Here is a 16,421-nt window from a genome sequence, read left to right on the forward strand (position 1 = left end):
AAAGTTAAAAAGTGAAATATCAAGTCAATATCGAAATTTATTTGAATCTTTGACAGGTCGCTATTTAGGTATTAGCATTAACAATAGCTTTAGCTGCGAAAATTGGACGTTAACGTCGTAACTTTAACTGTTAGCCATAAGGCTAACAGTTAAAGTTATGACGTCATCTAAAAATTGTCAAATGGTGCAACTCATTTTTTGCTTAACCGGTACTTTAACATGTTTGTTATTGGTAAAGTTAATTAGTGACACCCTGCCTATGAGTACTAAACATGTATGCATTCTTATTATAATAATTTTTTGCGGCAGCTCATATTTCCCCAATCAAATTGCTTAACTTGCTGTGATTTTGTTGTTTACGAACCTTGCTGTTAATAATTTATATGACCTTGAAAAAAATAGAAAATACTATAGTCGGGTGCACAAAAGCATAAAGCATGTTAAGTCGGGCCCGAAATATAACACGCATTCCTAATTTTTATAAACAATCTATCAAATCCTTCATATAAATCACAATCTTAAGCAAAAGCGACACTAATTATTAATAGCCGCAGAAGCCATTCAAATTCTGTTGAAGACACGATTGTAAGAAAGCGCTACCATTGGTTATCCTGTTGTAGACTTATTAATTTCGTATTGAAAATATGGACACTACTACACGAACATACACTTCGTTTTTTCTAAAAGTTCGCAGAAAACTTTCATTGTACATACTTTACGATTTCTACAATTCACATAATACAATAAAATTTCATTCTTGAAAACTAACAATGGCTACTGGAATAAATAAATAAAAAAAAAACATTTTCAGGACTGGGTGGTTTTTCTTACATAAAAAAATAATAGTCATTGTCATATAACTTAACTAGTTACACCGTTTTAGAAACGAAGCACCAAAGTGAATATATAAAATTTCTACATCTTAGAGGTGTTAGATTCATAAAAAAATGTAAAAAACTTAAGCAGAAAAAGCTTGTAATAATAATATGAGTGAAAATAGTCTGAATTTTCTTACCATCTGGGAGTGCCATGATTGTAGCGGTTGCGAAGGATCCGAAGTATAGTAAACCTTGTATCCCTGTATAAAAAAGTATTTATTTAATGGAGAAAAAACAATAACAGATAATGTTAAACTAATAACTAAAAACTTAACTGTTACCGAAATATTTCTCACCGCAACATATATTATAATATGAAAAATATCTAAATACAAAAAACTATCAAAATTTTAGGTTTATAGTAAAATCGATTTATTAGTTGAGAATTGTTTTAAAGAGCACTACACCTAAGATAAAAAGGATCAATGTATGATAAGTCTGATATGATATTATTCTACTCTTTCACGCAATGAAAAGTCATGTGTCGATGGTGAGGAGCAAAACTAATTTGGGAGTGCAATTCACAGTAAATTTTGCTAGACAAATAATACTGATAATTGAGACAATAATAGTATTTTTTTTTATATGATAATAAGGGGTGAGACGAGCAGGACGTTCAGCTGATGGTAATTGATACGCCTTGCCCATTACAATGCAGTGCCGCTCAGGATTCTTGAAAAACTCAAAAATTCTGAGCGGCACTACAATTTACGCTCGTCACCTTGAGACATAACAAGTTAAGTTTCATTTGCCCAGTAATTTCACTAGCTACGGCGCCATTCAGACCGTAACACAGTAATGTTTACGCATTACTGCTTTACGGCAGAAATAGAAAATACCCATAATCTAGCCGGCATCCTGTGCAAAGGAGCCTCCCACTGGTAAAACGGGGTAGTTAAAATTAAGGGGAAGTCATACACTTTACATATCAATGCATAATTGGACACTCAATATTATATACGCATACAATTAACACATGTGAGCTGATGAAACTATCTCTAAGTAGGTTATATAATATGCGATGGAAACATTCAGTGAGACTTGAGGAGATTAGAAGAGAAATCTCGGAGACGGGTCTAACAGAACAAGATGGGAAAAAACCGCTGAGGAGGCCAAGTACTCAAAGATTACAAAAAAAACCTTATTACTTATATCAAGATACGTGAGAAGACAGACGTGCCTAAGCATTTATAAATTCACAACAATAGAATGTAATAAAGAATATTAGACATTTTAATTTGGAAGATGTTCCAGAACACAATGTTATGTTAAGCAGAAATAACACATTTAATGGGAACGCAGGGATAAAAATGTAAAAATGTTATATTTTGTTTTCACAAAACATTGCTTTCATTTTCATTACTGATGAAATACACGTAACTTATGTAAATGGGATAAGTGGCGTATGTAATTTTTAAAAGGCTTTTTTATTGCATCTATTAAGTATCTCGGTAATTGTAAATAATAATTCAATATTTTGTCGATATACAATATTTTTTTTTATTTTATGACAAAATATTTTTTTGTTAACGCAGTTGAGATCGATCACTGCGTAGTAGTATGTGTGGGGTAAGACTGACTGATAGAATTCCGAATGCGGTAATACGAGCGCGCTGTGGTTTGAAAGAGGATGTGGTGACAAGGACTAAAAAGGAATGCTTAAATGGTTTGGACACGTGAAGCGAATGAGTGAAGAAAGAATGACGCATCAAATATATAAGGCAAGTGTGTGTGGGCAAGTCGGTAGCGGGAGACCTCGTAGAACATTCGTCGATCAAATTGGGGACGTTTTGAGAAAAGGAGAGGTCCGAAGCACCCGCAACCGGCGAGCATGTATGAAAAGAGTAATGAATGTAGAGAAGGCGCGTGAGGTTTGTAAGGATAGAAGCAAATGGCATGTCTCTGCTTACCCCGACGGGAACAAGGCGTGAGTATGTGTGTGTGTGTGTGTGTGTATTTTTTTTGTCATAAAATAAAAATTAGTCCTTACATCCCACAGTTTTTAGGTGTACTAAGAATAAGAACTTTGTTATGACGTACCACTTAGGCCATAGCACGCAGATAGAGGTAGCATTTCGTTGGTTAACTAAAAATCAATTTCTGTTCTTTGTTATGGTAAAGGAGAATGGCCATGGACACACTAATCACGTCGTGTCTTAACCATATTTTATTTAAAAAAAAATATTTTTATAGGTTTACATGTTTCATACATAGGCTGCACTAAAAGTATCGGGAATGGAATATTTCCACTGTTCCTGTCATATTAAAATCTTTTTAATTGAAAACTCCTTGGTTTTAAAAATCGAATACCATTTATTTATTTAAAAACAGATTCTCGGTCTTGTCACAAGGTCTTGTCAAACTTGTTTAGTCGTTTAGAAAATGGAATTGACTCTAGAAAATTCTAGAGCGATGATTTATTATGACTTTCGAAGTGGTTTAACACAAAAACAGTGTGTTGACCGGATGTTTTCTGCATTTGGTGATGAAGCCCCATTCAAAACCACAATTTATCGCTGGTCTGCTGAATTTCAACGTGGACGGGTCAAGCTCAGAGATGATCCCCGTCAAGGTCGTCCAAAAACTGCAGTCACCAAAGAAAACGTTGATGCTGTGCGTAAGCTGATTGAGGAAGATCGACATGTGACATACCGCGAAATTCAGGCAACTTTAGACATTGGCATGAGTCAAATACAAATAATCTTGCATGAACAATTAGGTGTAAAAAAGTTGTTTTCCCAATGGATACCGCATTTTGTCTGTGAAGAGCAAAAAGCGGCTCGCGTTACTTGGTGCGTCAGAACTCTCGAAAGATTCTACGCAGGATCCTCAAATGCTGTATACAACATTGTATCAGGTGACGAATCCTGGATATATGCGTACGAACCCAAAACAAAAAACCAGTCACAAGTTTGGGTGTTCGAAAATGAGTTAAAGCCAACAAAAATTGTTCGTTCACGGAGTGTTGCGTGTTGCACGTTCACACCGCGCACAAAACAAAAGAGTTTTTAGAGCAAGAAAATATAGAATTATTAGACCATCTGCCGAACAGCCCCGACCTAATCTCTAATGATTTCTATACTTTCCCTAAAATAAAGAATAAATTGCGTGGTCAGAGATTTTCATCACCTGAAGAAGCTGTGGACGCCTACAAAACGGCCATTTTGGAGACCCCAACTTCCGAATGGAATGGTTGCTTCAATGATTGGTTCCATCGTATGGAAAAATGTGTTGAATTTCGCGGAGAATACTTCGAAAAGCAATAAATACATTTTTAAATAGTAATGTTGTGTCACTTCCTTGATTCCCGAAATTTTCAGTGCCACCCTCGTATCAACATTTATTTCACCCTAGAATTGAAAAACAGAATAAATAGTTATTTAACTTATTGTGGGTTCATCCGCCAACTAAACCAAATCAAACCAAACCAAAATCACTTTATTCATGTAGGTCACGGAAATACACTTATGAATGTCAAAAAAAATTTTTCTTATTGAATCTACCGCTACTTCGTAAAGGGTTGAGCTAATGAGAAGAAGTAGCAAGAAACTCATTGCCGCTCTTTTATATCAAGATTTACATTTACATCGATTAACAAATCATTTCAATTACAATATAATATGTAAAATGATGCAACAAACATGCCACTAACCTTACGCAAATATTGCTTGATCACGAAGGTCGAGAATGTACCTACTTTTATCGTTTCAAAATCGATTCTTATTTAGTACTTATATATTACTTTACTTGATTATAAATTACTTTACTTTCAAAATGATTTTTCTTCAATATGTGTCGATCAATAAAATTATACTAATACTAGATGTCACTCGTGGCTTCACCCATGCTACCTAAGGTTTGTAACTTAGGTACCTAATGTTGTTATAGAACGAGTATAAGTCCTCAACGACGTCTTTGTTAATGTGGGGAATCCTCATGGTGACCACTGTTCCCAGAAAGGCACGGCAATTATATCGCACTGTTTCCAAATAAACCTCACGGTGTTCCAACTCGTCAGTTGGTGGCTGAATCATGGAAAACTTTTACAAATAATCGCGACACAGCCCGAAGCGTCCGTTAAGACGGACTCTCCTCCGGTGGCAACAAATCAAATGCCCTCACAATCGCTAAGGGCACATATGGAAAACAAAGTGCGCCTCCCAAACTGAGGGTATACCGCCCTATATCTCTGTCTATCGCCCAGAGGTCATATGAAGGAATTACTTAAAAACGATTTAACTAAGTTTAAAAAATGTTAATATTATTTGTCAATGGATTTGAATAAAGTGTTAACAAAATCATTATTTTTAGTAACACCATGGTATTATATTGCACTTACTACATAAAGCATCGCTATCAAACACTAACCTATCAAGTGATAAAATGGAGGTCTAAACCACAAAGATTTTTTTGCCCATAAATATAACGGGGTTTTTTTTCTTGTAATCGAGTATAATGAAAACTAATTTAAATATTCTTCTTTTACTGTATTTTGGTTTGAGCTGATGGTCTTGTTACCAAGGATCTAAATAAATAATACAAAACAACAACATAAACACTAACCCGTCATCAGAACCTTAAAAATAAGATTACTTGTAAACCTGGGTGAATAAATGGAAATAACCTGGTAAATTTAAAAAAACAAATCATTGTCATACAAACTTTAAATTACTGTGACACAACAATTTTTTATGTGGGCCCCAATCTCCTAAGCGGATGGTCATTCTCCTTTTTTTAGTCGTATTTCAGTGTTTGTGAAATTCAAAATTATAGAGAAATAGTCATCAATAACATTCATATGTAATATTGATGATGTGACATTATTTATAAATAGAAGTTTAATATACATACCGTGACCTGGCCGTTGGGCGTTTCCGGCTCATCCCACTGTATCACCATAGTACTGGAGCTGATTGGCCTCACTTGGACGTTCCTCGGCGCTGAGCCAGGTCCTAAAAAAAACGAAATTGTAAACATTTACAACGGAACGTGAAGCTATAATTTTAATGAGCTCAAATTAATCGCCGTTCCCATCGCTTGGCTTCCAGTCCTTCGCATAAATATTTAATGTTACCTTAAAACGAGGGCATAACAAAAGTAATAACTCACAAACGGTACAATATCGTACTAAGGCGAGTCGGTCTCATCTCAATTAACTTCAAACAAAATGAAAGCATAAAAATGGAAATAATAACAGTCAGAGACACAATGGCCTTTTTAAATAGGATTTGTTACGGCGGCGTCCGGGCACAAGAAGCCATCGTCACTCAATCAAATATTACTCTTTCCGCTCATAATACTCGAAAGCCGTTGAAAGTTTAGGTCCTGTGCAACAATATTAAAACGTCATAATCCTATTTGAGCGGCTCCGGGTCGCTCAGTCCTCGACTGTTTTATTAGTACTTATTGTAAAGAAAAATATGAACAAGACAAAAGGTTTGAGGCGAAATTTTATTTTTCTATAGCGACGTTTTCATTATCATCTCATCAAGACACCAATTTTATTATAATGTCAGTCCCTGAGCCGAGTCGCTGGCATGGAAGTAAAGTTGACTCAAAATTGAAGGAAATTAGATTACATCTGAATATTATAATACGATAAAATAAGTATAGAAGGGACTGCGACGATGTTTTTGATAATATAAAATGCTTAGCTACTAGATATTTACAGTTATGTAAGAGCAGCGTTACAATAGAAGTATTGAGAATCAATTAAAGTGAATTTGTTTCACCTTTTATTTGAAAATTTTATAATGAATAGAGATGGAATATTTTCAATTATATAAAATATTAGCAGTTCCCATCAACACTGCGATCCTGTTCGGATTTTTTGTATTCTTCGCAACAAAATTGAAGAACAAACAAGATTATACTTGGTCAGACGAGTAAAGAAATACCACAGAGACTTAGAGAAAAATATAAAGTTACTTACTGGCACCTCCATATAGAGAATCCACTGCAAGATGCAAGAGATATAATAATATTAGAGAACAGGTTACAAATATTTAGGAAAAACTCACACACTCATTTGCATATGAAGAAAAGTATATAAAATAGTAAAAATCCAATTTTTATTTAATGGTGCATGAAAAAACAAAAAAACACGCGCAAACTCTAACACCCAATTGAAAATATAATGTGTGCCAAATTAAAACGAAAAAAATAAACACTACTCAAAAGAAATTCCACTCTAAAGCGAACTTACATGAAGCCGGAGCGATCGTTGTAACGTCGCATTAAACGTTGGCATGAAAAATCGATCAAAAGAAACATCTTAGAACTGAGAAACCAGCGACGTAAAATAAAATATGTTTTACCAAATGTAAAGCAATGAAAATAATTAACAACAGACGAGTAATGTAAGGCTTTAAGAGAATAATTAACATAAAAAAAGCAGATGACTGATGCTTTCATTGTAGTAACAATAATTTATTGAAAAAATATACTTATGTTGGCATTCCACAAGAGTTTATATTTTCTGAATGTATGAATTTATAATTATCTAGCAAGCCATCGATTGATCGTTATGAATTGTTGGATGATGTAGACTACGCCGAAATTATCGAACATCAAAGTTATTTCCATTAACAAGCTGCGCATCAATATGTTTCACTTTTTTCACATTTGTGAGTGTTGGTTTAGTACCGACTGTATTTCTCCCAATCAGATAATATTTGGATTAGTTAAATAGAATCTGAAATGTTTTCAGAATTTGGAGGACAATGCATTGTAAATGTCTGATTTATACTGTTTATATATTTTATACGATATTTATGAGTTTGTGATATCTCAATGAACATATGATATACGGATAGATTAAAATTACTTGACTTGAGAAAAATGCGGGATTTTATAAGTCGATGACAGATAAAAGAAAGAAGTCGACAAATTGGGATAATTGCACATTGGTTACCAGTGGAAGATTATATGGTTTAAACCACGGCGCCTTCTGTCGGAGTAGAATGAAAGCAGAAGTGTTAAAATACTATTAAAAGGCATAAAGGCATTTGTTTTCCCAAAATCGCTTCCTTTAGAATTTTTTTGATGTCATTTCTAATATACAATACACTACTACCGCTTCGGAAACAAATGGCGCTCTGAGACAGAAGAAGCGGCGCAAGAAACTCTCCCAGCATTTTTTTGCGCTCTTTTTAATAAAATATACAATATTGTATTGTTATTGCTATTGCTATAAAATAAATTTTGTACTTATATTATGGTCTGAAGGGTGCCTAGTGGAATAACAGGGCTTCTTAGACTTAAGAATTTACATGGAGAGTAGCACTTCATTGTTAATGGGTATGATGTAAAACTTACCATTTGGTGTATTTGCTCATAAAGTTACTTCTATCATAGGAAATAGGATGACGCGAATGAAAATAGTCAAATTTGAGACCATTAAGTCGCAAACAAACGCAAAATCAAGTATTATTGTTAAGTCTTCATTAACGTATTTAAATTATATGATATATATCAAATCATGTAGACCACTTGGTCGTTATCGGAAAAATATCGCAGCAGAATTCTGCTAGCATTTTTCATAAGGACTAAAAGGTACTGTAAAATTAAAATTTTGTAAAGTGATCTGCATCTTGTTCTATACATTTACTATGTACACTAATGTACACTATATAGTGATAATTTAGTTAAAATCCAATGAAATACACTTCAAATTCATAAAAACATAAACTTTGAAATTGAAATCTTTGCGACATGATGAATAGCTAAGCATAATAAAAAATTATTAAAATCTTAGCTCTCACACATATCCTGAAGGTTTATTATAAGCATACACACCAGTTTCCCCCGTAGTGAGAACTGCCGGCTCTGAAGGAGGTCCCCTGCCAATATTGTTGACAGCGATTACGTACATTTCATACTCCGTGTAGGGTGACAGGTTGGTTACAGAGTAGTACAGCGTTATAACACCCGAAATTTCGCTGTATGCCTGTTGAACATTATTATATTTCAATAATTTTGAGATAGATTATCAATAAATAAGATATTTTTAGATGCAAATGCCAATGACGTCCGCACGCTCCACAGTGACACCTTATTTTCAACTTTTGTTACGTTTTGTTTTTGAATGGGAACAATTTTTTTATGGAAGAAGAGGACGTACGAGCATTCGGGTCAGCTGATGGTAAGTGATCACTGCAATCCATACTCTCTTATAACACCAGAGGAATCACAACGTAGTGTTGTCGAACCTTATAAAGCGTCGAATCAACGTATATTTGAAATTGAAAACCGAAAACGTGGTGAGAATCAACGGTTCAAACTATTGCGCAACCGACGCGACGCTATTTTAAAACAGTTCATTCGTTTTGACTTTGTGCGCCAAAAAAAGCGTTGATTATATTTTGGTTGGCTAAAGTTAAATTTTTTAATTTAAGGAAGTATTTCTAATGTAAATGCTCGCCTGTTCTCCTCTTCCAAAAAAAAATAAACAAATAGATGTTATACCGTACCTGATTTGCGTATTTCGGTTTATACTGTATGACGTAGTACTGTGGTTCCTCGGGGCCGTTGTAGGACCATGCCAGCCGTACTGTTGTTGCGGTGACCTCTGACGCTCGTACATCCGTTGGGGCGCCGGGCAACGCTAATGAAATTCATAACATAACATAAACGATTAATATAAGCCAGCGTGTTTAGTATTTGCAGCTGCACGAACGAACAAATACTTAGTGCCCACATATTAATCAGTTAAACAAAGACTTTTACCAGGTATCTAATCGTTGTGTCGCGCAGTCGGACTTTAAAGCTCTGTTCAAACTGAGGCGAATAACGCGCGGGAAGCGGGACTCGTTTTAGCGTAATTCGCTCGCTCTCAAACTGACGCGACTTCCCGCGTGTCATTTTTGGTTCTTCAGTGGAGAAACATCATGCCTTGTGAGATTAAACAATCCCGCCGGGCGTCCCGCTCTTGTTTCGCTTCAACTTGAGCGACTACTCGCGTCAATTTGAACACGTCCATACAAGTTAGCTGGCACAATCGGCGCGAGCGACTTCCATCCCGCGTCCCGCGCGTTATCGCCTCAGTTTGAACAGAGCTTAAATCAAAAGATGACACCGACCAGATCATGATCCATCAAACTATGTAACAGACCTGGGCGATGCTTTGAGGTCCATACGACATATCGACCAGGTCGATAAAGAGAGCATTATTAGCAAAGAGTCCTTTACATTAATTAGTATCACATTTATTTGATGATATAAATTTTTCTACAATCGGCTAGTCGCACGGATTAGTTGTGGATTGCGTTAACGTAACGCATAATTTGATAAAGTAATAGGATATACATACAGTCAGACAAAAAATTCAAAAGTACGTTTCGCTAGAGTAGGTAAAAATCATTTATGTGTAATATATAGCTAAAGATATATTTTAAACTTCCGAGAACGAGTGCAATCAAAATCACTTGTGTTTTAGCTTGAGTAATATCTCTTTGATATTTTTGTACATATAACATACAGCAAAGAGCACTTTCGTAAAATGCGGAAATTTAAAAATGCTAATCTGTCGGAAACAAGTATCCTAATAGGCTCACTGAAATATTAAGCAGGCCAGTGAATAAATAAACATAATGGAGGCCCCCAACCTCTTCTGAATAGGGTTTCAAAATCGCCGTAACTCGCGTTGTAAGATGCTGCCTTGTAATAGCGAGAACGACTTACTACCGCCTATACACAAGTAATATAGAACAAGAACAAACGAAGACACTAACTTAAAAGGGAGATCAAAAGATTTCGTGCACAAAAACACAATTAAGACTCACTTGGTGTTAGTTCGGGGACATTGTACAAGATTTAATACTTATTTTTGGGTTCTTTTGGGTAAAATGGTAGTCGAATGTGTAATGTAAGCAAATGACTTCCTTCATGTATGACACCTGATCCTAATATATTTAAGTCGTTACTGGGAGGGTTAAGCTTTAATGTCTAAATATTTTATATATAGCGCCTAAAGAAGTGAACAAACCAAACTTGAACCCCTAAAAGGTTCTAGACGTGGTTTTGATCTCCCAAAAGTATAAGTCATGTTAAAGTTCACGAAGACAGCATAACAGATCCAACACGTTAATCCCAGACGTAAAGATATCATAGGCTTATAATATGAATGGATAGGAAGAAAGGAGTATGGTAGGATATATACATATGAATACACTCTACATATATTTATATACAAACTAGCTGACCCAGCAAAGGTTGTATTGCCATATAAAGTAATAAGAAAAAATCAATAATTACATTATTAAAGTTTGTTTTTTACCTCCTGAGAAAGTTAGAAAGATATAAAAATTCTAAGTAGTTATTCATTTTAAACTGTTCTTTCAATTTGATTTCTGAACGACTGGGGACACAACAAAGGAAAAACGAAATACTTATTTTTATTTAATTCCCAGCATTTTCATATTTATTCACCTTTTAAACCTTCTCTGGAATTCCGCAAATAATTCAATACCAAAATTAGCCAAATCCGTCCAGCCGTTTTCGAGTTTTAGCGATTACATTATTAGATTACAGATAGATTACATTATTCGACACTGTGCATCATTCTCACGTCCAAGTTACGTCAGTTGGTGCTGGGGCTGCTACTTCGACTGACAGACAGCGAAGACAGGAAGCGTCGCAAATATGTCGGTCTCGGGGAGTCTTAAATCTTTGTGCAGTTTGATGTCGAGACACTCGGCACGTGGGTCCCAGAGGCGCGGAGAATGTGCAAAGTACTATCATCGCGCCTGGTTAATGAAAATAGCAAAAAGAAGAGGAGAAAATACGCCAAGTTGAGGCACGCCAACTGTGATGTTGCACCAAGTAGTGTATTTTTACAACTTTAACACACTGTCGACGTGCAGTCAAGTAACTACGAAGCCATGCAAATACTGATGGAGATATGTTCAAAGAACTCAGCACTCCCAACAGAATATGGAAGTCAATAGAATTAAAGGCATTACTAAAATCTAGTAACGTCACGACCGTAACATTCTTATTTTCTATTGCAAAACTTATATCATCGGTGATTTTAACAAGCGCTGTTGTGGTGCTATGACCAGGTCGAAAGCCAGACTGGAAGGCAACAGAGAATTGTTAACAACAAATTTATGTATTTGTTGCGGCACCAATTTTTCAAGAACTTTGGATAAAAATTGGAATATGGATATGGGTCGGTAGTCAGAAAAGGATAAGGTTTTTTCTTTTTCGAGCTTTCTTCCTCGTACCACGAAGCTGTGGAATGAGCTTCCTTGTGCGGTGTTTCCGTGACGATACGACATGGGTACCTTCAAGAAAAGCGCGTACACCTTCCTTAAAGGCCGGCAACGCTCTTGTGATTCCTCTGGTGTTACAGGAGAGTGTGGGCGGCGGTGATCACTTAACACCAGGTGACCCGTACGCTCGTTTGTCCTCCTATTCCATAAAAAAAAAAGGGTTGAAGTAAGGAAAAGGCGAACGTTGTTCGGGTAGGGGAATGATATACGCTTCCTTCCAGCTTGATAGCGGAAAATTTCCAGAGGAGATGGACTGATTTAATATCTGATTACAGGATTAACGATATCAAGGATAGGAATAATAATGGTTCGACCGATGCCATAGCTACCAACTGCAAATGATCAAATTGAAAGTGCTGTTTTCTTAACATAACATTCAGAGAATTGATCGAGGGTAAATGGAGGATAATTTGAAGTGGGAAGTGAAGTAAGAAATTTAAGAGTTTGTGTTTTTGAACACTGTTAATACTAGAATAAGAAGCTGTGAAGTGCTGATTTAATAGATTAATATCACAGTTATTGGAAGGAAACATTATTACTCAAAGACTTTGATAATTACATATGATTATTTAAAAAAAAAACAATTCATTTAACATTGTGATTGAACAAGTGGGTGATTCTTGATAACCTTTGGTAGTTTATCAGTCCTTGTAAATTCTATAAATATTAGAATTTTTGTTGTTGTTGAATTGCAAAAATTAATACAATTTTCTAAATCTATTAAATAAAGATTATGTCAGCCATGCCCGGCTTTAAGTTATCAATCCTATTAAGCAAAGAAAACGACCAAAGTAACAATAATTAATCATTAAATAGGGTGACATTCGTTCTGTCTCCCGGGCATCCGCCAACTTTATAACCCTTTCGATTATGAATTATAATACTTATTCATAATTGATGTGCCCAAATGTCCCGGCAATTTATTTCATTGATTTCAGTAAATATTCAATTGTATCGTTTAAATAAAACATTATCAGGGCGGATGGACTCTAGAGGCGCGAGTCCGAATCCCGCGTCATCCATAAATTTTGGTATAAATATAAATTTGTAAATAATAACAGGAGTTATTGTACTAATTAATACTTATAACTCTAGTCCGCCTTGGCTTTTAAGGTTTCTTATTTCTGAAATTTAAGTGAAAGTAACGCCCTCGGCTTGAAACATTTCAAGAAGTAAATCTATTAAATATTTGGAAGATAATTAAGATTCCTGTAAACTTTTCAACTTGGACTCGATGCCTTCACAAATTTAAGCTAGTTACATAAATTTGCATCATTTACCCCGAGAAATTATAATTTAATATCGTTCAATTTGTGAGTCTTCTTGTAAGATACCGCTCAAGGAGAAATCACTTTGGAAATAAACGTTAAAATGTTATTTAAGTACAATTTCTGAAAAAAGTCGTAGAGACAGCAGCGTAGCATTTCTTTGAACTATAACGGTACGATGCTAGATTTGTCTGAAGCTGAGTTCTTGTTGAGTGTGATAGAACGCGAACTTGACTTTTGCATTGGCCTATCTTAGCTTAAGCTCAGCATAGTTTCAGCTGACAAATGACTATAAAAACGAAATAAAAGATTATGATAAGCTTACATCCAGCTAAGTTTTACGTGAGTAAAGTCTAAGTACGCTCTAAGCCTTAGTTACAGAAAAATTTTACGCGTTAAGACTTGGACGAAAAATTGTCTTGCAATATGTTAAAACATGTTTTAATATTATTATTCCGTTGAAATGAAACAAGTAGTAGATTTAAACGAAACGTATATGGACTACTCACTTGGGTATTTAAAATATTGTAAGGTTTTTTATTCCAATGTCTAGTTAAATCGGTGTTTCGGTTGATTTACAAATCCAAGAACCTGTGGACCTTGTCAAAATTGAATGGACTCAGTGAATTCAGCCTGTGCAGTATCTAGGATTTTACGGAATGCGCTAAACACATCCTGCTCAAAAGTGGGATTATTGGCGGCATCAGAGCAGCGTGTATAGAAAGAAGATGTCATAGTTTTACTTCTTGATCCGAAGACAGTAGAGCTTGCGGACTTGCTTAAATAAAAAAAAATTACCAAAACGATGTAACATACGATTTTATGTATTATCCTCGATTTCTTCGTCTTTCAAAAGAGAAGAAATCAATAGAAGGAGGTTCAATAATCCAATTACTTAAATTTCAAGCCCCAAACATTTTATATACATAAAATCTGGTCCAGTACGAGTCGGATTTGCAGAAGAACCATCATCAACATAACATTGTGTACTCTCGAAATACTTAAGTAATAGAACAATTTTTTTTTATACTGAATACTCACATTGCACTTTGACTTCGGCGGTAGCCTCGATGACGCCAAGCACACTGGCCGCCTCGCACGTGTAGTTCGCAGACTCCTTGATGTCCTCCAACTTCAGTGTGTTGATGCCAAGCGGCGGGTTATCTTCGGGCGTGAGCCACTTCGACAACCCTGTAACTATATCAAAACGATCCATAGATTGGTAAATGATACGCTCTGCTCAACATAATGCAGCGCAGCCCAAAACTCTGAACGGCATCGCAAATGTGTTCGTCACTCCAGACATAAGTCTCATTTGCCCAGTAATTTCACTAGCTACGGCCCCCATCAGACCGCAACAGAATAATGCTTGCACATATCTATTTTCCGGCAAGAAAAGGTGCTGCCGTGGTACAAAATTAGCAACAATACTATGTATAGAAGCCCAGCAGAAGCTCCTAGACCTTAGAATGACATATTGTAATTGAAATGATATGAAAATTACATTAAAAATAATAACTTGTAATACCTAATCTGTTTTGAAAAGAGAGACCTTAGAGTTTCTTGCTCATTATTATCTAAGGAAATCTGCCTTCCGAATGAGCTGTACGAAAAAAAAACACATATATCAAGTGTAGGTAATATGATTTACCTATGAAATTTGATTTGACAATAGTAGTCCATTAGTTTCTAGATTTTCGTAATATAAATTTTCTTCGTTGAAAGTGAATAATAAAACATAGAACTATACAGCTAAAAGTAATATTCTCCAACTACACGGTAACTCTAGTACTACTATTAAACATAAGCCACCTATATAACCATAACCAGCAAGTTACATACTTATGATTATAAAAACCATATACGTAATGTCTTTCAGGGTAGAAAAAAACAAAACGTTTCCCGCGAAGATGAATTCCTAGCTCAAGAATTCTACAATATATACCATAGAGTCATAGACGGTCTAAATGTGTATAAAATATAAAAACAGTTTAAATTATTTATATTTGTTGAAATTTGCCCTTGTTACTTCTTGAATCTTTTATATGGACAATAGGAATCTGTTTGGTTTCCTTATAAACAATAAATTACAAGATTATATATCATTAGTCTTTGCTGCTTTATGTTCCTATGAAATTTCATACATTATTGGAAAATTGATTGTCTCGAGGATTTATTTTGCGAAAAGTCCATCTTTTCAGTTCGGCGAAAAATTCCATTACCTTTCCTCCATTTGACGGCAGGCATCGGTGAGCCTACGGCAACACACTTCAACGTCAAGTTGCCGCCAAGCTTGACCTCAGTGCGCGGGGGCGGCGGGATCGAGAACTGGGGCGCTACTCTCCTGACTGTGGACAAACATAATATTATGATAAATAAGTAATTTGTTGTAGAACTAGAATATTATTGCAATATGACTTCTATTCTATTCTATTCTTCATATTGTGGATGAACTGATGGCGAAAGACATCTGTCAAAGACAGTTTGAAGCTATCATTGTCATATTTTATCCCCAGTGGGAGGCTCCATTGCACAGGATGGCGACTAGAGTATGGGTACCAAAACGTAATGTGTAAAAATGACTGTGTTTCGGTCTGAAGGTCGCCGTAAGTTTTGAAATTTCTAGGCAAATGAGACTCAACATCTTATATCTCAAGGTGACCAGTGTTATACCAATCCTCTTTTTAATTTAAATGCCGCCAGAATTAAGTACCTACTGATTTGGTGTTTTATGTGAAGTTTACAATAATTTAATAGGGAAAAACGCTGTAAGAATTGTACGTACACGAAACAGAAAATATCCAAATATACGCGAGAGGATTACTAATCGAAAACATTTTCGTCGTGTATCATTCGCAGCTATCAAAAAGTGCTCACTATTAGTATTATCATGTTACAGCATCGTAAAACATGTGAGCGTCGCCTTCAAAACTGCACCAGTCATTTCACGTAACCGGCGCGTCCCACACGTGTTCTGTATTCTAACACCTGAACACCTTAAG

The 16,421-nt window shown here is 35.5% G+C and overlaps 1 protein-coding gene across 1 annotated transcript in view; it reads right to left on the reverse strand.

Moving 5' to 3' along the window:
• Positions 1-16,421, reverse strand: part of LOC126968250 (tyrosine-protein phosphatase Lar) — a 414,602-nt gene that overhangs the window by 18,441 nt on the left and 379,740 nt on the right. Inside the window, exons 9-15 of the mRNA XM_050813140.1 lie at positions 15,642-15,767; positions 14,461-14,616; positions 9,350-9,483; positions 8,676-8,826; positions 6,811-6,834; positions 5,730-5,830; positions 1,016-1,078 (exon numbers count right to left, since the gene is read on the reverse strand). Coding sequence (XP_050669097.1) covers positions 1,016-1,078; positions 5,730-5,830; positions 6,811-6,834; positions 8,676-8,826; positions 9,350-9,483; positions 14,461-14,616; positions 15,642-15,767 — 755 coding nt within the window. The remainder of the gene's footprint in view (positions 1-1,015; positions 1,079-5,729; positions 5,831-6,810; positions 6,835-8,675; positions 8,827-9,349; positions 9,484-14,460; positions 14,617-15,641; positions 15,768-16,421) is intronic.

The sequence above is a fragment of the Leptidea sinapis genome, chromosome 1, assembly GCF_905404315.1.
Source record: "Leptidea sinapis chromosome 1, ilLepSina1.1, whole genome shotgun sequence".
Taxonomy (NCBI): Eukaryota; Metazoa; Arthropoda; class Insecta; order Lepidoptera; family Pieridae; genus Leptidea; species Leptidea sinapis.